Source organism: Hyperolius riggenbachi, chromosome 10 (assembly GCF_040937935.1).
Source record: "Hyperolius riggenbachi isolate aHypRig1 chromosome 10, aHypRig1.pri, whole genome shotgun sequence".
Classification (NCBI taxonomy): domain Eukaryota; kingdom Metazoa; phylum Chordata; class Amphibia; order Anura; family Hyperoliidae; genus Hyperolius; species Hyperolius riggenbachi.
The window spans coordinates 262,984,851-263,007,998 of record NC_090655.1 but is presented as its reverse complement, the minus strand read 5'-3'; the positions used below and the strand labels follow the sequence as shown (position 1 = coordinate 263,007,998).

At 43.3% G+C, this 23,148-nt stretch overlaps 1 protein-coding gene and 1 pseudogene across 1 annotated transcript in view; one reads left to right on the top strand and one right to left on the bottom strand.

Annotated features, from left to right (window-relative positions):
- LOC137537150 (zinc finger protein 208-like) overlaps window positions 1–23,148 on the bottom strand; it is a 486,444-nt pseudogene that overhangs the window by 162,584 nt on the left and 300,712 nt on the right.
- The window catches only part of LOC137535848 (uncharacterized), a 147,150-nt gene that overhangs the window by 42,932 nt on the left and 81,070 nt on the right, over window positions 1–23,148 (top strand). Inside the window, exon 7 of the mRNA XM_068257732.1 lies at window positions 7,483–8,786. Coding sequence (XP_068113833.1) covers window positions 7,483–8,786 — 1,304 coding nt within the window. The remainder of the gene's footprint in view (window positions 1–7,482; window positions 8,787–23,148) is intronic.

Here is a 23,148-nt window from a genome sequence, read left to right as displayed (position 1 = left end):
ATGATTCATACTCTCCACCATGAACTTCAAAACATACTTAGCGGATCTTTCTATGATCCCAACGGATCTCTCGCAATACCCCGTTCGCATGACGTCGTACCCGTGCGAGTATGTGACTCCATACATGGCAGAGAGGATAAATTTCCAATAGATTTTTTACACCATAAGGAATTCCCATTTTTCATTCTTCCATTACCATTAGTACCATTAGTCATTACACTCTCATTCCATCATACCTTCCACAATCATACCACAAACCCTAAATAGTGATGTATTTAAAGAACTTAGGTGGCCCTAGTGCAATATCTACCTCGATACCCCTTCCTATTACCCCCTAAATGGAATGACATTACACAGACCAGTAGGCCCATATTCCTCTTTCCCCCCTTTTTGACCATACATTAAAGTCATTTCAATGTCTGGTCAAAGTTAGCAAGCTATAAGGCATAATATGAGCAGGGTCCTAGTACAGGGTTGGATCCCCTTCCGGGTGCCCCCTCCAGATTTAAAGTTACAGACATACAAAGAACATCTATAGTGTCCTCATCCCTATAGTGCGCTTAAGGTACTACAACTATGGTTGTCCCCGAGACACACAGAAACCGCACTAGAGAGACTAGGCTAAGGTCTCCTTACTAAACAGAGATAACGTTTCTAATCAGTACACTATAAAATTAAACAGTGTTTTTTTTTCCTGGAGATTTTACCTTTCTTCAGAACAGTGAAAAATTTATAGTATAATTGTCATGACAACATCAAATAACTCTACAGTTTGTCAAAAAGTTCAAGCAAACTAAAATAAACTATTTTCCTAAGGATGGAAAAAAAAATGTTCTTATTTTCCTATGCTGAGTGTAAGGATTTAATTGTAAGGATTTTGGGCTTAAAAAAACCCATATATTCTCACTACATACAGGAGATGACCACAAGAATGACCTGGACCCATATATTAAAGAGAACCAGAGATGAAGCACCCTCATGTATTTTATTACATTTATCAGTGGGAACATGACAGTAAACACCTACTCTGCTTTTAGTTTCATTGTTATCTGCTTAATTAGTCTATTAGCAGCTGTGATAAGAATCCACCGACTATTCAGTCGAGGTTTGACCTAGAATCATTATAGCTGAGTCACTCTTCTGTGAAGTGTTTTCAAGCCCAAGCCTTCCCCTCTCCTGGCTTAGATTTCATGCTTTGCATACTGAGAGCTGTGATGACAGGGGAGAGGCTGCTGCTCCTGAGAGAGAAGCTCTGTGGCTGTAATATGATCCCTGTGTGCTCTGTGTGCACTAGATACTGATAATAACGGCAGTTTCATTCCTATGAGAGACACTTCCTACAGGCAGTACATCATACCAAAATGAAAGCACACAGCAGCCTTTCTCATATAGCCTAGATAGCAGCCTAGTCTCATATAGCCTAGACAGCACATCCAGAACTCATATAACCCGGAAGGAGAAGGGATATGAGCCGGCGGCCATATTTGATTTTTCCTGGAGCAATAATGGATAAAAAACACAAAAAATGGCACACCAGAGCGGCAAAATTATCAGGTAGAGCATTTATTCTTTACAAGCTATCAACTGATATGTTTATTTTGTGTGAAACGTTCATCTCTGGTTCCCTTTAAGCCTTAAATGGCGTTTCTGCTAAAGGATATGCAGTTACAGCATATTACCCACAGAAACTCAGATACAGGAAATTCAGTGTTTTTATGCAAATCTTGCTGACAGATCCCAATTGCTTCATAGTTTTACAGAACTACGATCAGATACAATATCTCCGTAACAGTGATACTTAGAACCATTTAAATCATAATGTCGGCATTTGCGTTTTGTTTTGACAATGTGGCTTGGAGGAGCATTTTTTTTCTTCTTCTCTCTGTGTGGCGCAGAGAGAGAGAGATTTATTTATAATGAGGACTTATTTCCTGTACTGGCGGAGCAGACCAGCAAAATGTGGAGGATTTTATCAGAGGCTTTACAGAGGCAGCATTTCAACAAAAAGTAGGTGTATTTTTATATAAAATATCTATCTGTTAGGAGTTTTAATTAAAACATTCCCTATCAACATATGAGCAAAATTTTTCCTTCAATATGTCTAGGAATGATCCGCTTTGAACCACTGAATATAATATATGAATCCTATATGACTCTGAAATATAATGTTATTTTAGTAGTCCATAGAAATTCTGTTCAAATGAACACACCACTAACTACTACTTTTAAAAAAAATGTGATACAATTTCTAACTCTAATTACACATATTATGGGTCCAAGTGACAATTGCCATCATATCCATAAAGTTATTTAGATTGTACTAAAACTCAATTCATTTTACACAAAAAAACTAAGGTAACACGGTGGCGTAGCAGCCAGTAGGCCTGAACGATTTTAGGAAAAGATTGAATTGCACGATTTTTGTCAGAAATTGCGATTTCGATTCTGTAGACGATTTTTGCTACACGATGGATCAAATCGCTCTGACCATCCAGTCGCTCTCTACCTGACTGGGGACAGTCTGCGACAACTACTATTACTGCAGTCCCCTCTCTCTCTGTCCCGTGTGTGCTGCCTGGATGGGGGGTGACAGTGACTGACATTGAAAACATCACCTCCCTGCAGCTGCTGGCTGGACAGCTTCTAGCAATCACACACCTATTTCACTCATCTCCCCTGAGCTCAGATTGGTTACATGGGGAGTCACTGCTGTCAGGTCACACAGACAGTATTGAGCAGTGTATAGATAGGAAGTCCACTAGATATATGTAGATGTAGGGGAATATCCTACATATATCTAGCTGACTTCCTATCTATACACTGCTCAATACTGTGTGACATGACAGCAGTGACTCCCTATGTAACCTATCAGTGCTCAGGGGAGATGAGTGAAATATCTGTGTGATTGCTAGAAGCTGTCCAGCCAGCAGCAGCAGCGTGATGTTTTCAGTGCCAGAGTTACTATCACCCTCCAGCCAGGCAGCTCACACGGGACAGGCAGAGAGGGGGCCAGTAATAGTAGTTGTCGCAGACTGTCCCTCGCCAGGTAGAGCGAGCGGCCAGAAGTTAATTGCTGTATTAATGGCTCTCCAGGGCAGCGGTCTCTGTCTTTTCATCTTCCGGGGGAGGGGCGGGACTAGCCGTCCTTCCCTGTCTGCCCCATTCACCAGCCTGGCTCTCACCCGGAGTGGGAGGGGGCATGGTCCGATCTGTTAACCCCTCACTGGCCTCATTTCCAGCAGCTACAGGGGAATGTCTCTGTTTTATGTACACATGCAGAGCATGTACCAGCGGCAGAGAAAACCGAAGCTCTGACGATCTCAAGATCGTCTTACCCTTGATCACGATTTTCGGTTTAAAACCAAAAATCGTTCAGCCCTAGCAGCCAGTGCTCTCGCCTTGCAATGTTACTCAAATCTCTGCCTGGTCAACATCTGCAAAGAGTCCGCATGTCCTCCCCGTGTCTGCATGGGTTTCCCCCAGGCACTCCAGTTTCCTCACCCAAAAAAAACACCGACAAATCAACCGGCTCCCTTCCAAATTGGCCCCAAACTATGATATATGATTTCACTATGCTACCTATGAAAAAATATCAGAACCTCTTTTGGACACGATATAAAAACTCCAAAAATCTATTCTGCAGTATGGGAAACTTCATTCACATACATATGGACCTGGGTGACAGGTGGTATCAATTAATCTAATTTAATTTAAGGATACTACGTTTCAGGAGAAAATAATGACTGCTATGTCATTATTTACTAACCTCTAACATCTAACTAAGACAAAACTTAAGATGTTGTGTAGATAAATATGACAATTAAATTACATCTTAAAACATTTCCCAAATGGAATATATATATAAATTATTCACTGTTCCAAATAATTTAATAATAAAACTCATAAAATTCATTTCTACTTCTATACACGTATATACATAAAGGCTTTTAAATTCATTTTTTTTCCTTCAGCAAGAAAAAAATGACACAGTAGTACGTTTAAGTTAGTTCCTCATTTCTCTTTCCTGTCACTGATTACTTCAGAAGAGAAACCCACATAGATGTTGGCGGGCGTAGATCACTAAAGAAAAAAATCTGACATGTCCTAATGCATTTTTAACCCTTTCAAAACTTAAAGGGGAATTCTAACACTACTTAAAGACAACGTAACTATTTCTGGTTATTTCCCGAGTGCCCAGTGGCGTAGCTAAGGAGCTGTGGGCCCTGGTGCAGGTTTTACATTAGGGCCCCCCCCCCCAAGAACTCTATACAAATTGATACAGAGCGCCAAAATTTGCCAAGGACAAGCACAGTGTCAGAGGTGCAAGAAGGGGATTGGGAACAGTGTTAAGGATTATTACTATTTAAAGCATCTATAGAAGTAATTATTACCCCCTATTGTTACGTCCCTGCGGGTACCACCTCTCTACCATACATATCACAAGCATGTACTCAATACAACTCTCAATTTACACACATATGTGTCAGTTTACACACAATACATATGAATACATTATGATACATATTATTCTATATCCTTATGAACTTTACCTAAGTTTGCAATAATTAATTACATTACTATATTTCTGAAATTTTTTCTCTTACACAAAGGACTATACAAAATGACACACAATTTATTCAGATAATTTCTGACGGTCAATGTACAAATCTCAGTATAACCAGATATTTGTTAAATATGGCATCTGAAACCAGTTTTGTACGTACATAGAATTTATACTGTAGATTTTGGTAAGTGACCGTTCTTATCCGAATTCCATGAGTGTCCTTAATATTAATTTTACTAATCATCTCTCAGAAATACAGTAAGGATCTTATAACAATTTATATAATACTTTACCATCGCTGGCGCAACCTATACACGGAGAACATACATAAAACACACATTACTAGTCAACTGTTCGGTAAAAATAATGAGGAGCAAATTTCAACCAATTCTCCCCCCCCCCCTTGGTACATATATTCATAGTCCCAGTTAGTATTATGTGACAAATCTTTTGTGCCCTTTAAACATAAGTTTTTAATCAATTCCATATGGATTAGACTATTACTTCCATTTAAAGGAAATTGTGGACTAAAATTAATTTCTATGGTCCTCTTCACTATATTTTCTATCCAAGGATGAACTAAATATTCTTTTCCAGATACCCTTAGAACGAAATCTACACAAGACTCAAAATTCATAGGTGTAGGGACAGGAATTAACTTAACAATGTCCTGGCTCATTGGACCCAATTCAGTTTTATAATATATTTTCTTGGCCATTTATTAAGGTTACTGTATTAATAGAGAAATATATTATTCAAGTCTAGGGATTCTTTTTAAACCCAATCTATTATTTGTAATTTGTCAAATTTATTATTACAGAAAACCAACCAGACAAGAAACACAAATATATATGACAAATTTCACACCACAAAACACGTAATAGAAATCACAGACTCATTTAAAGTTACATAATCAATGTAGATGTCTACGTGTAAACAACAAAATACAGTGGAGCCAAAATCACTCTATATAATGATTTTGGGCTTGAAGTTCCACACAAATGAAAAACAACAAATTATCTTATAACTCTATGTAATAGATGTAAGATAAGCAGACAAGTAGACAAAACATATACTTAGAAATCACAAAGTATTTGAACCCACATAATCAATATGTACTATGGCGCCTACCAAAACCCTTATAACTTTTATGGCCTATATTCCTTACCAAAAGGAATTATTTCTATATCTATAGAAATATTTTTCTTCTCTAAAGAAACTATTTACTGAGTTGATCAAACCCAGAACATATACTCTGTCAAATTTCCCAAAAACTTGACATTGAAATCGTTCAGACTTTTCCCTAAAAAGTCCCAAAAATTTTAAATTTTAGACTTATCAAAGGTCACCCTATCAACCTATTCCCTGTCCCCCGTTTTTTTTCTCTTTTTTTTCAAATTAAGGTCTATATATTTTAAACTATACTATCAAAAAAATGTAGACCCCAAGTCTGAATACTATTCAAACCTGAGTTGCCTGCATCGACATTCATGACAATTCACATGAGCACTAAAAGTCCTTAAAACAAAGACATAATTATTACTTACGTGAATTGAAGAAGTGAAGTGTTCGAAGAATCCCGGACGAGCCCCCAGCTGAAAGGATTGGTCAGTTTTCAGACCCACTTGACCTTCAGGGATGACCTATAAATAATACTCTGTGATTTATTTGCTAGTACTAGCTTTGAATCTGATTAACCACAATAAAAGACACACAGACAGTTTGTGGTTGACAAACAGATTGAGTGTATTGCCCTTGAACATTATATTTATACACAAATTTGTATAGGCTGCGCAAACTCAATAGATATAGAAATTCTGGCAAATTTACATGATAGGAATTTCCCGGCATAAACATATGACATATCTCTGCAGGTGTCATTGACAGTTAGAGTGGTACATTCAAAGTTACTTTCGGTTTCATTCGGCCGATGCGGTTAATATTTTCACTGTAACGCCTGCAGATCCTTATCAAGACAAGGCAGGAACAAGAGATCACTTGTAAAGCCTGCTATACACCATGCAATTTCTCGTCAGATAGATGGGTCAAATAGATCATTTCCAACAGGTCCGATCTGATTTCCGATCATTTTTTTCTGATTGATTTGATCAGAAACGATCAGAAATCCGATTGGATCTGTTGGAAATTATGTATGGACCCATCTATCTGATGGGAAATTGCATGGTGTGTACCAGGCATAAGAAAATACTGAAGTCTGCACAAGCTGGATTTGAAAGTGAAAATGTGTTAATTTACAAAGGTGCAGCAATTCAAATATACAACTACAATACACATGCAGTTATCCAATCAGTGACACATGGTGAACCACAATTACCAGAACCCCTGTAACTGACTAACTATACAGATACTTACAATAGCAAATGTACATGATCATCAGTCACACAATATAGGAACAAATTACCACACACAGGAACACCGATCGGTAGCCAAACCCGGTGGTAGCATGAAAACAACGAGAGGTCCACACGATGCCGCGTTTAACTGGTGTTTCTGGACATATCCGATTACTGCATCTCAAAGCAGGCTGCTGAGCTATGATTAAGGACCAGCAGGTCTGAAACATGACAGCCATGTGCTTTGAGATGCTGTAATTGGATATGTCCAGAAATAAACAGTTAAACCCGACATCATGCAGAACTCTCTTGTTTTCATACATATAGGTCTGTTGTCACAGTAGTAACGCATTGCTTCCATTGTCTCATCAAGTTCTACAATTTACTGCTTTCCATGTATGGCCAATGCTTTTACTATAGGAAGGGTCACTGAGATGCAAATAACTGATTTGTATGCAAATGTATTTTAAATTGTATGCAGATAATTACAATGGTCAGGAAATGTTTTTTTCCCTCCTCTCAGAAGTTCTCTAACAGGAAGTGATGATGTTTTTCTATTTGCAGGGCGGAGTCCCGTCATCAGGAGCCTCTCAAAAAGTCGTCTCTCTGAATCCACCGACTGTACAACGGATGATGATGATGTGATTGGAAAAGAGTTTGCTGCAGATATCCTGGTGACCCCAAATATTCCCACAGATTCCCCTCACCTGTCTACCCCCGAGGGGCCTCATACCCAGCACAGCTCTTCCCCTGCTGGAGGGTCTTATTCCTGTTCCACATGTGGGAAATGTTTTTCTTGGAAATCAGAGCTTGTCAGACATGAGAGATCCCACACTGATGAGAAGCCTTATCCATGTGCAGAGTGTGGGAAATGTTTTAGGCGAAAAACAAACCTTGTCATACATACAAGATCTCACACTGGTGAGAAGCCCTTTTCATGTGATGAGTGTGGGAAATGTTTTAGACGTAAATCAATCCTTGTCACGCATGAGAGATCTCACACTGGTGAGAAGCCCTATTCATGTGCTGAGTGTGGGAAATGTTTTTCTTGTAAATCAGAGCTTGTCAGACATGAGAGATCCCACACTGATGAGAAGCCTTATCCATGTGCAGAGTGTGGGAAATGTTTTAGGCGAAAAACAAACCTTGTCATACATACAAGATCTCACACTGGTGAGAAGCCCTTTTCATGTGATGAGTGTGGGAAATGTTTTAGACGTAAATCAATCCTTGTCACGCATGAGAGATCTCACACTGGTGAGAAGCCCTATTCATGTGCTGAGTGTGGGAAATGTTTTTCCCAAAAATCACTTCTTGTCAGACATGAGAGATCTCACACTGGTGAGAAGCCCTATTCATGTGCAAAGTGTGGGAAATGTTATGGGTGTAGATCAAACCTTGTCATACATGAGAGATCTCACACTGGTGAAAAGCCATATTCATGCATTACGTGTGGGAAATATTTTAGGCGTAAAGAAAACCTTGTCATACATGAGAGATTACATACTGGTGAGAAGCCCTATTCATGTGCTCAGTGTGGGAAATCTTTTAGTTTTAAATCGGGCCTTGTTAATCATGAGATAGCTCACACTGGTGAGAAGCCCTATTCATGTACTGAGTGTGGGAAATGTTTTGCACAGAAATCACATCTTGGCAGTCATAAGAAATCTCACACTGGTGAGAAGCCTCATTCATGTGCTGAGTGTGGGAAATGTTTTGCACAGAAATCACATCTTGGCAGTCATAAGAAATCTCACACTGGTGAGAAGCCTCATTCATGTGCTGAGTGTGGGAAAGGTTTTATACAGAAATCAGACCTTGTCAGACATGAGAGATCTCACCTTATGAAAAGCCCTATTATCGTGTGCTGAGTGGGAAATGCAAGTGTAAGTCACCGCACTTCAGACACTTGTGTTGAGTGTGGGAAATGTCTTGGCCAAAAGTGTTCTGATACACTTTGTCTATTTTTTTTTGTGCACAAGGAAGCATAATTACACAGCATCCCGAAGATGCTTTCATGTCACTCAGTGTATTTGTTTGTAAAGCATTAATGTCCCTGAAATGAGGTGACATGGTGAGATAAATATATACACATGTAGTACTAAGCCTAGTTTAAACTTGCCTGTCTTCACTTTTATATTTTCCATTGGAAGGGTTGATAAACTAGAGTTAATATCTATGAAAATGAGGCAGGTCTTGCAGTCACATGCAGCTATGGCTCTCCTGAAGAGTAAATTAAAGTATAAAACGCATATCTGGCTGAACAAACTGCCTGATAACCAGAAAGTGCTGAAAAGTGAATTATTTGCTTTTGTTGGAAGCTGAATGAGCCAGATTTTATATCACACTGAGGTGGCTGCTTTGTACAATTCAGAGTCAGAATATAACCCCTCTAAATTTAGAATAAGAATGTGAGACTCCAGGAAAGTTCTATATGACATTGTTATTTACCTACTTAAAGCTGCAGATGTGGGAATATTAGACGCTCCCATTTATCCAGACTGAGTGAAGGAAAGGAAATTTCTGTGTTTCTGTATTTTTGTTTTAGAGTTATAAAAAAAAAAATATGTGAACCTCTTTTTGTTTTAGTTTTTGTGTGTGCGTATCATTGGCTGAGCTTTTGCAGAGGGTTGAAACTGTTCAATGAAAATTAAGTAAAATAATAAAATAACTTTTTTTTCCCCTAAATAAATACATCCCTATCTGTGCCCCTATAGATGGCTTGCTCCAGAGTTATCACGTATAAACCGATCTAGGAGTCTGCAGTTTGGTATAACAGCAGCTCGGGGTCCCCACCTTAGCCTCTCCCCCCCCCCCCACTAGCACTAATAGCTGCACAAGCAGCGGGCAATGTCCTTACTGTGCATGTATCTGCTTACACCACCTCCTGTGTGCTGGTAACTCTCACCTGACATGCTCAGGAGTGACTCTCTCTGTTCCCTCGGCAACATGTCATCACCTCCTACCCTGGGAGGGCCATCAATCATGCAAGGAGGGAGGGAACAGAAACAAAGTCCATGAAAGACACAAGACAGGGAGGAAGTGATGTCAGTTTTTTTCCTCACTAGATGGAAATAAAGCAAAAACAGAGAAACTAAGATTTATATTTTATTGGTCAAATATCTACGAAACCTGCCAGAGAAAAATACTGCAAACTAGATAGGTAAGGGAGGTAATTAATTTGCTATTGGATAATATGATTTTTATGTATTTATTTTGTATGAACTTTCAACTCCTTTTAAAATAGCAACTTCCTTCCAATATTTTCCATGTGATTTTGAAATAGTGTTTCTGCAGTGAAATGACATTTATTGGGTATCAGTATGTACTATGCAATATGCATCATAACAAGATTAGACCGGTGCAGAAATGTGTCTCCCCAACAGAGATATCAGTGCTTAGCTGAGCCTCCTTTTGTAAATATAACGGCCCCTAGAGGCCTCCTATAGCCTTTTATGAGAGTCTAGATTCTGGATGGAGGTAATTTTACCATTCTTCCATACAAATCTCTCCAGTTCAGTTACATTTGATGGCTGCTGAGCATGAACAGCCTTCTTCATATCATCCCATAGATTTCCCATGATGCCCAGGGGCTGTGACACCCATTCCAGAACTTTGCTTGAAATATAAATAAGGGAAAACTGAGAGCCCAATTAAAAAAAAAAATATGAAGAGTGATACTTACAAAGGTAACCACTGTATAGGCAGGTGAGGAGAGCAAACCCCACCCCACTCAAGGTAAGAATCAGAATCGATCCTTTTTCTTGATCTGTGTGTTGTCTGTAACCATTCTCGCAATCCTCCACATATGCAACTTCTGTATTTTTTTGGGCCTGCCAGAGTTTAAAGGGAGTCTGAAACCAAAAAACCCCAGATACTTCATACAGAGAGGGAAGGCTCTGGGTCCTTTAGAAGCTTCCCATTTTTCTCCTCATCTCATCATTCCTGCACTGGCTCTGCCGTTAGCAGTCTCTGACCGATAGGTTCGAGACTGTTCTCTTCTGCTGTAGGAAGCTTCGGAAGTATTCCAGAACACTTAGGCTCCCGAAGACAGGCTGCTCCATGCTGCGCACGCGGGAGCGTTCTCTCGTGCATCTGCAGTACAGAGATGCCCTGGAGCACTTGGAAACAAGAAGATCGTGGAGGTGGCACACCTTACCCAATGAATGGGTGCATAGCCTGTAGGTGCTAAGCCAAGGCACCCGGTACATCAACAGTCAAATATGGATTCAGGTTAGCACACCAACTTCAGGATGCAAACAATTCTATTTATTGCTTCATCAGCACTTATGCATTGGCAATTGCGCCGTGGCCCCGAAACAATTGTCAATGCATAAGTGCTGATGAAGCAATAAATCGAATTGTTTGCACCCTAAAGTTGGTGTGCTAGCCTGAATCCATATTTGACTGGAGCACTCGGGCTCCTGAAGACTTCAAAGAGATTTGAACGAGTGAATGAAGACAGGAATTGGAAGGCTGTGTAGGACCCAGAGCCTTCCCTCTCCTTAGGAAAGGATCTGTTTTTCCTATACAAATCCACTGAGCATACCATAGGTTAGCCCCACCCCCTTAACCCCCTCAGAACACGTAACTACAAATTTAAAGATGGCTGATTGACACACCACTTTTTTTCACCTTTACAATTCCCTCAGGACTGAAGATGCAGGGATATGACAACTTTACACATTTTTATTTTACTCTTACCAGGATGTGTTCATATGGCCCCCGCTCACATTCTGCCCCTCTCCTGAGTGAGTGATGCTTTCATCCTATGTAACCTTCTAATGAGAGACCTCTTCTGCTGGTCTGTGGGGTAAAAGCGATATCCTCCATTTTGGAGAACGATGGGCAGAAGAATGTTGAGACTGCAGGTTCCTTTACTTTCCGGCAATGGCCTCAATTCTGGTACGCTCACCGTCCGGTTTACCGCATAAGTAGTATTTTACAGCATACATTAAAAGCAGTTTGCTATTCTGGTAGATTTTAGTCATAATTATCTCATATGGTAAAGTAGGTCACAAAATGTGCGATATTTTACCAGAAGTTGGAATCCTCATGGAAATTAGGGGCCATGTTAGCACATAATTAACCGATCAGTTTAAGCCCTGCCTGTACCGGGAGGTAAAGTCAATATGTGTGCATTTTGCAGTTTTTAGTGGAGTTCCTATTCAGTCCCTATTGCGGTTTTAGTGTCATTCCTAATCAGGCTGTGTAATAGAGAAGAATAGTAGAAATAAAACTCCAAATATTTACTGGATTTTTTTTAAATAGGGGATGTCTATACATATACTTTCCATAGGTTGCTACGTAACCAAATACACCCCCCCCCCCCCCCCCCCCAAAAAAAAAAAAAAAAACACTTTCCAAAGAGTATTCTAAGTTATGGAAGACAATTAAAGACTATTATTATTGCCTGCTGAAATACCACACATTTTCAGAAATGCAGAGAAATCTTTCAGAATTGCCTTCTCCCCCCCACCCCCCCAAAGGGAGGAAAATACCCCATGAGGTGTCTTACAGACAAATTTCACCTCATGGAGCTACCAGGATTGAGGCCATTGTATTTGCTATTTCCCAGGCTTGCAGGAATCAAAAGGAGAACCGCCCTTTGAAAATTGCTTCATCTCTTGCATTCCATTGCGAAGAGAAGGATAGGTAGCTTCCTCTGTAGTCATCAGGCCGTCTAGAGCTGTGCTCCACGAACATCAGGAGGCGTACTGATGTCACGCACGTTCATGCACAACCCGCAAGATGCAAAGTGTGGCATAAAGGAGGCTAGAACATGCGCAATGGCGCTGATCAACCGAATGCTGATGGCTTCTTAGAGGAGGTAGGGGGAGTATCACTCATGGCTCCCTTTTGTTCAAGACTACATTTACTTATAAACAATACCTATATGCTTCAGATCCTGCTGCACAGCCCATTCAAAGGCAGAGTGCCTTAACCTCCTTGGCGGTATGAAAAATACCGCCAGGAGGGAGCGCAGCAGTTTTTAAAAAAAATTTTTTTTTTTTAATCATGTAGCGAGCCGAGGGCTCGCTACATGATAGCCGCTGCTGAGCGGCATCCCCCCGCCCGCTTCGATCGCCTTCGGCGATCTCCGATCAGGAAATCCCGTTCATAGAACGGGATTTCCTGGAGGGCTTCCCCCGTCGCCATGGCGACGGGGCGGGATGACGTCACTGACGTCGGGACGTCATTGGGAGTCCCGGGCCACCCCTCGGCGCTGCCTGGCACTGATTGGCCAGGCAGCGCTGGGGTCTGGGGGGGGGGCCACGCGCCGCAGCAAATAGCGGCGATCGGGCGGGGGCCGGCGGCGATCAGAGTGCTGGCGCAGCTAGCAAAGTGCTAGCTGCGTCTAGCAAAAAAAAAATTATGAAAATCGGCCCAGCAGGGCCTGAGCGGCACCCTCCGGCGGCTTACCCCGTGTCACACACGGGGTTACCGCCAGGGAGGTTAAAGCAGTACGATCAGCCATACTATGCCAGGGAAAAAAAAACACATATAGTATATAAGTAGATAAATACTTGAGCTACTTGCATAACACATGTATTATACTGTCCACGTTTTTATTTCAGTGAATGATATATAGTAAATGACGAGAATTCTGTTCCTGGTGGGGGCCATGTCTTTTGCCCACAGTTAAAGCTAACTCGTGATGTCATTTCTGCCCTTTATTTTTTTTCTTGTCTCCTCCAATCACTGAGTCACCTCAGCCTTGCTTGTAAACACAAGTGAGTAGGGGATTAGGTTTCAGAAAAGCAGCTAGCAGGGAAATAAAGGGAAGAGGAGGAATAGATTATAGATAAAAAGAACCCCCAGCATGCAATTCTTTGGCACCGACTACTAAACAGCCAGTGCTCCTTAAGTATGTAATAACTCCAAATCATAACAGCAGAAAAAGTTTTGAATGCAGGATTGGCAACTTTATCACTTAATACACTCAGACCAGTTGCTGTTGAAATTTGATTTTTATGGTGACGATACCGCTTTAACAGGTGGTGTCACAAACAGGGTTTGAGGACAGTTTGCAGTGATACAGACACTGGGACCAAGGAAAAAGGTGCAAAAAGGTTTTATTAAGACCAGATAGTGCATACAATATAATGCAAAATAAGTGCAACCGCATGCATGCACACCATAACAGAGCAATCACCATGCAAATATAATCAATGTGCAATACACCAAGAACCATATCTAACTAACTAAGTATATACAGGAAATATACACTGGAGCAATATATACAACAAATCACAGTACAAGGGAGCTGGCAGAAATCATGGTCAGAACAGAATACAGATTCAGTAACAAACCAATTGCAGTACAAAAGGAGCAAGCAGGAATCGGGGTCAGTCAGAATATAGATCAGGCAACAGAGTAACAGATACAGAATTTCAGGAGAACCAGGATGTCCAGAAGCTCAGACTTGGAAGCACAGTTCTGGCAATCAGCAGGAAGAAGAGGCAGTTTCTAAATAGTCCAGTAATAAACAAGATGCTTTTGATGGATTGCAGAAATTCAGGGCTGCTCAGAGTCCTCAGAGCCCTCTGCTGCTGGCACAATGGAAGTAAATGAAAGTCCAGGTCAATACTGCCACCAGCAGGCAGAAAGCGACACAACATGGTTCCTGACAGGTGGACTCTTACATTCTATGCTGCTCAGTTCTTCTAGGAACTTTAACAGCTAATGCACTGTTTCCTATTTGCATTTGAGTATGGAGCATGCCCAAGTATCAGACCAGCCCAACAATGATTGGTAAGAGTTGTTAGCATTGTAAGTATATTGGTAAGACGAGGTGATAACTGACAAAAGCTTTTGTTTTCGTCAGGGGTCTAGTCCTAGGAAAAGAAGTGAGTGGACTCACTCCGCAAAACTTTGCATGCGCGGCGCGCCAAAAAATGGGCATGGTCAAGCATAACGTGGGCGTGGTAATGGGTGGGGCCAAATATACATGACCTTAGCAGTGATGTAAAAGGTCTGCCAGGGAAGTTTGAGCTCTGCCGTAGTGTATCCCCCAAAAGTAGGTGTAATCTGACAGCATTTCACCAAAAAGACACGTAATCTGGTAGAAGTTCCTCCAGAATAAAGATAATATGGCAGTGGTTCCCCCAAAATATACAATGTGGCAGTACACATAATCTGGAAGCAGTTCCCCAAAATATGCGAAACCTGACAGCGGATCACCCAAAATACACGTAACACCCAAAATACATGTAATCTGGCAGCAGTGGTCACCCAAACATACATAATCTGGCAGCAATTCCCCAAAGTACGCAAAATCTATCAGCAGCCATTCCCCTAACATACACATAATCTGGCAGCGGTTCACCAAAATACACTTAATCTGTTAACAGCGGTTCCCCAAAAATGCAGATATACTGACAGCAGTTCCCCCAAAATAGGTACCCCCAGCATAGGTAGCCAGATCTATAGGTGTCCCCAGTATAAGAAGCCATGAATATAGTTGTACCCAGAATATGTAGCCAGGTGTATAATGTCCCCAAAATAGGTAGCCAGGTGTATAGATGTCCACAGAATAGGTAGCCAGGTGTATATGTTCCATAAGTAGCCAGGTGTGTAGTAGTCCCCAGTATATATAGCCAGGTGTATAGCTGTCCCCAGTATATGTAGCCAGGGGGTATATATGCCCAGTATATATAGGCAGGGGTATATGTCCTCAGTATATATAGCCAGGGGGATATGTGCTCAGTATATTTAGGCAGGGGTATATGTGTCCAGTATATGTAGTCAGGGGTATACAGTATGTGCCCAGTATATGTAGCCAGGGGTATATGTGCCCAGTATATGTAGTCAGGGGTATATGTGCCCAGTATATGTAGCCAGGGGGATAAGTGCCCAGTATATGTAGTCAGGGGTATATGTGCCCAGTATATGTAGCCAGAGGGATATGTGCCCAGTATATGTAGTCAGGGGTATATGTGCCCAGTATATGTAGGCAGGGGTATATGTGCCCAGTATATATAACCAGGGGGATATGTGCCCAGTATATGTAGCCAGGGTGATATGTCAGGGTGATATGTGCCCAGTATATGTAGTCAGGGGTATATGTGCCCAGTATATATAGCCAGGGGGATATGTGCCCAGTATATTTAGGCAGGGGTATATGTGCCCAGTATATGTAGTCAGGGGTATACAGTATGTGCCCAGTATATGTAGCCAGGGGTATATGTGCCCAGTATATGTAGTCAGGGGTATATGTGCCCAGTATATGTAGCCAGGGGGATATGTGCCCAGTATATGTAGTCAGGGGTATATGTGCCCAGTATATGTAGCCAGGGGGATATGTGCCCAGTATATGTAGTCAGGGGTATATGTGCCTAGTATATGTAGCCAGGGGGATAAGTGCCCAGTATATGTAGTCAGGGGTATATGTGCCCAGTATATGTAGCCAGGGGGATATGTGCCCAGTATATGTAGTCAGGGGTATATGTGCCCAGTATATGTAGTCAGGGGTATATGTCCCCAGTATATGTAGGCAGGGGTATATGTGCCCAGTATATATAGCCAGGGGGATATGTGCCCAGTATATGTAGTCAGGGGTATATGTGCCCAGTATATATAGCCAGGGGGATATGTGCCCAGTATATTTAGGCAGGGGTATATGTGCCCAGTATATGTAGTCAGGGGTATACAGTATGTGCCCAGTATATGTAGCCAGGGGTATATGTGCCCAGTATATGTAGTCAGGGGTATATGTGCCCAGTATATGTAGCCAGGGGGATATGTGCCCAGTATATGTAGTCAGGGGTATATGTGCCCAGTATATGTAGCCAGGGGGATATGTGCCCAGTATATGTAGTCAGGGGTATATGTGCCTAGTATATGTAGCCAGGGGGATAAGTGCCCAGTATATGTAGTCAGGGGTATATGTGCCCAGTATATGTAGCCAGGGGGATATGTGCCCAGTATATGTAGTCAGGGGTATATGTGCCCAGTATATGTAGTCAGGGGTATATGTCCCCAGTATATGTAGGCAGGGGTATATGTGCCCAGTATATATAGCCAGGGGGATATGTGCCCAGTATATGTAGCCAGGGGGATATGTGCCCAGTATATGTAGTCAGGGGTATATGTGCCCAGTATATGTAGCCAGGGGGATATGTGCCCAGTATATGTAGTCAGGGGTATATGTGCCCAGTATATGTAGTCAGGGGTATATGTCCCCAGTATATGTAGGCAGGGGTATATGTGCCCAGTATATATAACCAGGGGGATATGTGCCCAGTATATGTAGCCAGGGTGATATGTCAGGGTGATATGTGCCCAGTATATGTAGTCAGGGGTATATGTGCCCAGTATATATAGCCAGGGGGATATGTGCCCAGTATATTTAGGCAGGGGTATATGTGCCCAGTATATGTAGTCAGGGGTATACAGTATGTGCCCAGTATATGTAGCCAGGGGTATATGTGCCCAGTATATGTAGTCAGGGGTATATGTGCCCAGTATATGTAGCCAGGGGGATATGTGCCCAGTATATGTAGTCAGGGGTATATGTGCCCAGTATATGTAGCCAGGGGGATATGTGCCCAGTATATGTAGTCAGGGGTATATGTGCCTAGTATATGTAGCCAGGGGGATAAGTGCCCAGTATATGTAGTCAGGGGTATATGTGCCCAGTATATGTAGCCAGGGGGATATGTGCCCAGTATATGTAGTCAGGGGTATATGTGCCCAGTATATGTAGTCAGGGGTATATGTCCCCAGTATATGTAGGCAGGGGTATATGTGCCCAGTATATATAGCCAGGGGGATATGTGCCCAGTATACGTAGCCAGGGGGATATGTGCCCAGTATATGTAGTCAGGGGTATATGTGCCCAGTATATATAGCCAGGGGGATATGTGCCCAGTATATTTAGGCAGGGGTATATGTCCCCAGGTAGCCAGGGTTCACCCCCCCCCCAGCAGGAGGGGAGCAGTGCAGAGAAGGAGAGCTGTGGGAACAGTAGGGAAGGGCGGACGTCCCCCCCCCCCTCCTCTTCCCTCACCTAGGGGCTCTCCTTCCTAGCTCTCCCCTCCGGTATTTTTAAAGTTCGGCAGCTAAAGTGGGCGGAGACGAAGTCGCTCTCTGTAGGATCAGAGGTAGGATAAGAAGTCTCTGTAGGATCAGAGGCAGAATAAGAAGTATTTCTGTGTAGGATCAGAGGTAGGATAAGAAGTCGCTCTCTGTAGGATCAGAGGTAGGATAAGAAGTCACTCTCTGTAGGATCAGAGGTAGGATAAGAAGTCACTCTCTGTAGGATCAAAGGTAGGATGAGAAGTCACTCTCTGTAGGATCAGAGGTAGAATAAGAAGTCTTTCTCTGTAGGATCAGAGGTAGGATAAGAAGTCACTCTCTGTAGGATAAGAAGTCGCTCTCTGTAGGATCAGACCACATACACAGAAGAAAAGTGTCCCGCCGTGACACTATCCTGGTAAGCTGATGCCGCCTTCCAGTTACACAGATTGACAGTTTTTCACTGAGAGCACTAGGACATGCAGAGTTTTTTGATTGTTTCCATCAGGATGTGTTTTGGATAGTATAGACATAGTTAATTATAGTGTGATATTTAAGTGGGTGTCTCTGTGCGGACGCATGCCATCCATGGGTGCGGTGGCCTGTGTGTGCACGGATGTACCCAGGATTGGACACATTGGTTTGTTATTTAGTCTGTCTTCATGGGTGTCCGCACGTATGGCAAATTGGGGCATCTGCCCGACCCTGGCCGCCCGCTGCCCCCCCCCCCCTGGCCGCGTGCCCATGCGGCCAGCAGGAGGGGAGCAGCGCTTAGAAGAGGGAGAGCTATGGGCATAGTGGGGAAGGGCGGACGTCTCCCTCCCCCTTCCCTCACCTTAGGGGGCTCTACCTCCCTCGCTCGCTCTCCCCTCCGGAGTCCGGAACGAAATGTGCAGCAGCTGGGCAGCGGGCGGAACTTACCTCGTCTCGCTCCTGCGCCGGAAGTTCTGGTGCCGCACTCTGGTCTGGACCAGACCAGAGTAACGGCTAATCCATCCGGCGCCTGCGACGAGGCGAGGTAAGTTCCGCCCGCTGCCCATTTCGTTCCGGACTCCGGAGGGGAGAGCGAGCGAGGGAGGTAGAGCCCCCTAAGGTGAGGGAAGGGGGGGAGACGTCCGCCCTTCCCCACTATGCCCATAGCTCTCCCTCTTCTCTGCGCTGTTACCCTCCTGCTGGGGCACACCTGGCTACCTATTCTGGGGACATATACACCTGCCTACATATACTGGGCACATATACACCTGCCTACATATACTGGCCACATATACACCTGCCTACATATACTGGGGACATATACACCTGCCTAAATATACTGGGGACATATACACCTGCCTACATATACTGGGACATATACACCTGCCTACATATACTGGGGACATATACCCCTGCCTACATATACTTGGACATATACCCCCTGGCTACATATACTGGGGACATATACCCCTGGCTACATATACTGGGGACATAAACCCCTGGCTACATATACTGGGGACATATTCCCCTGGCTACATATACACCTGCCTACATATACTGGGGACATATACACCTGCCTACATATACTGGGGACATATACACCTGCCTACATATACTGGGACATATACCCCTGCCTACATATACTGGGACATATACCCCTGCCTACATATACTGGGACATATACCCCTTCCTACATATACTGGGACATGTACCCCTGCCTACATATACTGGGACATATACCCCCTGGCTACATATACTGGGGACATATACCCCCTGGCTACATATACTGGGGACATATACCCCCTGGCTACATATACTGGGGACATATACCCCCTGGCTACATATACTGGAGACATATACCCCTGGCTACATATACTGGGACATATACCCCTGGCTACATATACTGGGGACATATACCCCTGGCTACATATACTGGGGACATATACACCTGCCTACATATACTGGGACATATACACCTGCCTACATATACTGGGGACATATACACCTGCCTACATATACTTGGCACATATCCCCCTGACTACATATACTTGGCACATATACCCTTGAATACATATACTGGGCACATATACCCTTGACTACATATACTGGGCACATATACCCCTGGCTACATATACTGGGGTCATCTATACCCCTGGCTACATATACTGGGACATATACACCTGCCTACATATACTGGGACATATACCCCTGCCTACATATACTTGGACATATACCCCTGGCTACATATACTGGGGACATATACCCCTGGCTACATATACTGGGGACATATACCCCTGGCTACATATACTGGGGACATATACCCCTGGCTACATATACTGGGGACATATACAACTGCCTACATATACTGGGACATATACCCCTGCCTACATATACTGGGACATATACCCCTGCCTACATATACTGGGACATATACCCCCTGGCTACATATACTGGGGACATATACCCCCTGGCTACATATACTGGGGACATATACCCCCTGGCTACATATACTGGGGACATATACCCCCTGGCTACATATACTGGGGACATATACCCCCTGGCTACATATACTGGAGACATATACCCCTGGCTACATATACTGGGACATATACCCCTGGCTACATATACTGGGGACATATACCCCTGGCTACATATACTGGGGACATATACCCCTGGCTACATATACTGGGAAATGTACCCCTGGCTACATATACTGGGACATATACACCTGCCTACATATACTGGGACATATACACCTGCCTACATATACTGGGGACATATACACCCTGGCTACATATACTGGGGACATATACCCCCTGGCTACATATACTGGGGACATATACCCCCTGGCTACATATACTGGGGACATATACCCCCTGGCTACATATACTGGGGACATATACCCCCTGGCTACATATACTGGGGACATATACCCCTGGCTACATATACTGGGACATATACCCCTGGCTACATATACTGGGGACATATACCCCTGGCTACATATACTGGGGACATATACCCCTGGCTACATATACTAGGACATATACCCCTGCCTACATATACTGGGACATATACCCCTGCCTACATATACTGGGACATGTACCCCTGCCTACATATACTGGGACATGTACCCCTGCCTACATATACTGGGACATATACCCCCTGGCTACATATACTGGGGACATATACCCCCTGGCTACATATACTGGGGACATATACCCCCTGGCTACATATACTGGGGACATATACCCCCTGGCTACATATACTGGAGACATATACCCCTGGCTACATATACTGGGACATATACCCCTGGCTACATATACTGGGGACATATACCCCTGGCTACATATACTGGGGACATATACACCTGCCTACATATACTGGGACATATACACCTGCCTACATATACTGGGGACATATACACCTGCCTACATATACTTGGCACATATCCCCCTGACTACATATACTTGGCACATATACCCTTGAATACATATACTGGGCACATATACCCTTGACTACATATACTGGGCACATATACCCCTGGCTACATATACTGGGGTCATCTATACCCCTGGCTACATATACTGGGACATATACACCTGCCTACATATACTGGGACATATACCCCTGCCTACATATACTTGGACATATACCCCTGGCTACATATACTGGGGACATATACCCCTGGCTACATATACTGGGGACATATACCCCTGGCTACATATACTGGGGACATATACCCCTGGCTACATATACTGGGGACATATACAACTGCCTACATATACTGGGACATATACCCCTGCCTACATATACTGGGACATATACCCCTGCCTACATATACTGGGACATATACCCCCTGGCTACATATACTGGGGACATATACCCCCTGGCTACATATACTGGGGACATATACCCCCTGGCTACATATACTGGGGACATATACCCCCTGGCTACATATACTGGAGACATATACCCCTGGCTACATATACTGGGACATATACCCCTGGCTACATATACTGGGGACATATACCCCTGGCTACATATACTGGGAAATATACCCCTGGCTACATATACTGGGACATATACACCTGCCTACATATACTGGGACATATACACCTGCCTACATATACTGGGGACATATACACCCTGGCTACATATACTGGGGACATATACCCCCTGGCTACATATACTGGGGACATATACCCCCTGGCTACATATACTGGGGACATATACCCCCTGGCTACATATACTGGGGACATATACCCCCTGGCTACATATACTGGGGACATATACCCCTGGCTACATATACTGGGACATATACCCCTGGCTAAATATACTGGGGACATATACCCCTGGCTACATATACTGGGGACATATACCCCTGGCTACATATACTAGGACATATACCCCTGGCTACATATACTGGGACATATACACCTGCCTACATATACTGGGACATATACACCTGCCTACATATACTGGGGACATATACACCTGCCTACATATACTGGGCACATATCCCCCTGACTACATATACTTGGCACATATACCCTTGAATACATATACTGGGCACATATACCCTTGACTACATATACTGGGCACATATACCCCTGGCTACATATACTGGGGTCATCTATACCCCTGGCTACATATACTGGGACATATACACCTGCCTACATATACTGGGACATATACCCCTGCCTACATATACTTGGACATATACCCCTGGCTACATATACTGGGGACATATACCCCTGGCTACATATACTGGGGACATATACCCCTGGCTACATATACTGGGGACATATACCCCTGGCTACATATACTGGGGACATATACAACTGCCTACATATACTGGGACATATACCCCTGCCTACATATACTGGGACATATACCCCTGCCTACATATACTGGGACATATACCCCCTGGCTACATATACTGGGGACATATACCCCCTGGCTACATATACTGGGGACATATACCCCCTGGCTACATATACTGGGGACATATACCCCCTGGCTACATATACTGGGGACATATACCCCCTGGCTACATATACTGGAGACATATACCCCTGGCTACATATACTGGGACATATACCCCTGGCTACATATACTGGGGACATATACCCCTGGCTACATATACTGGGGACATATACCCCTGGCTACATATACTGGGAAATATACCCCTGGCTACATATACTGGGACATATACACCTGCCTACATATACTGGGACA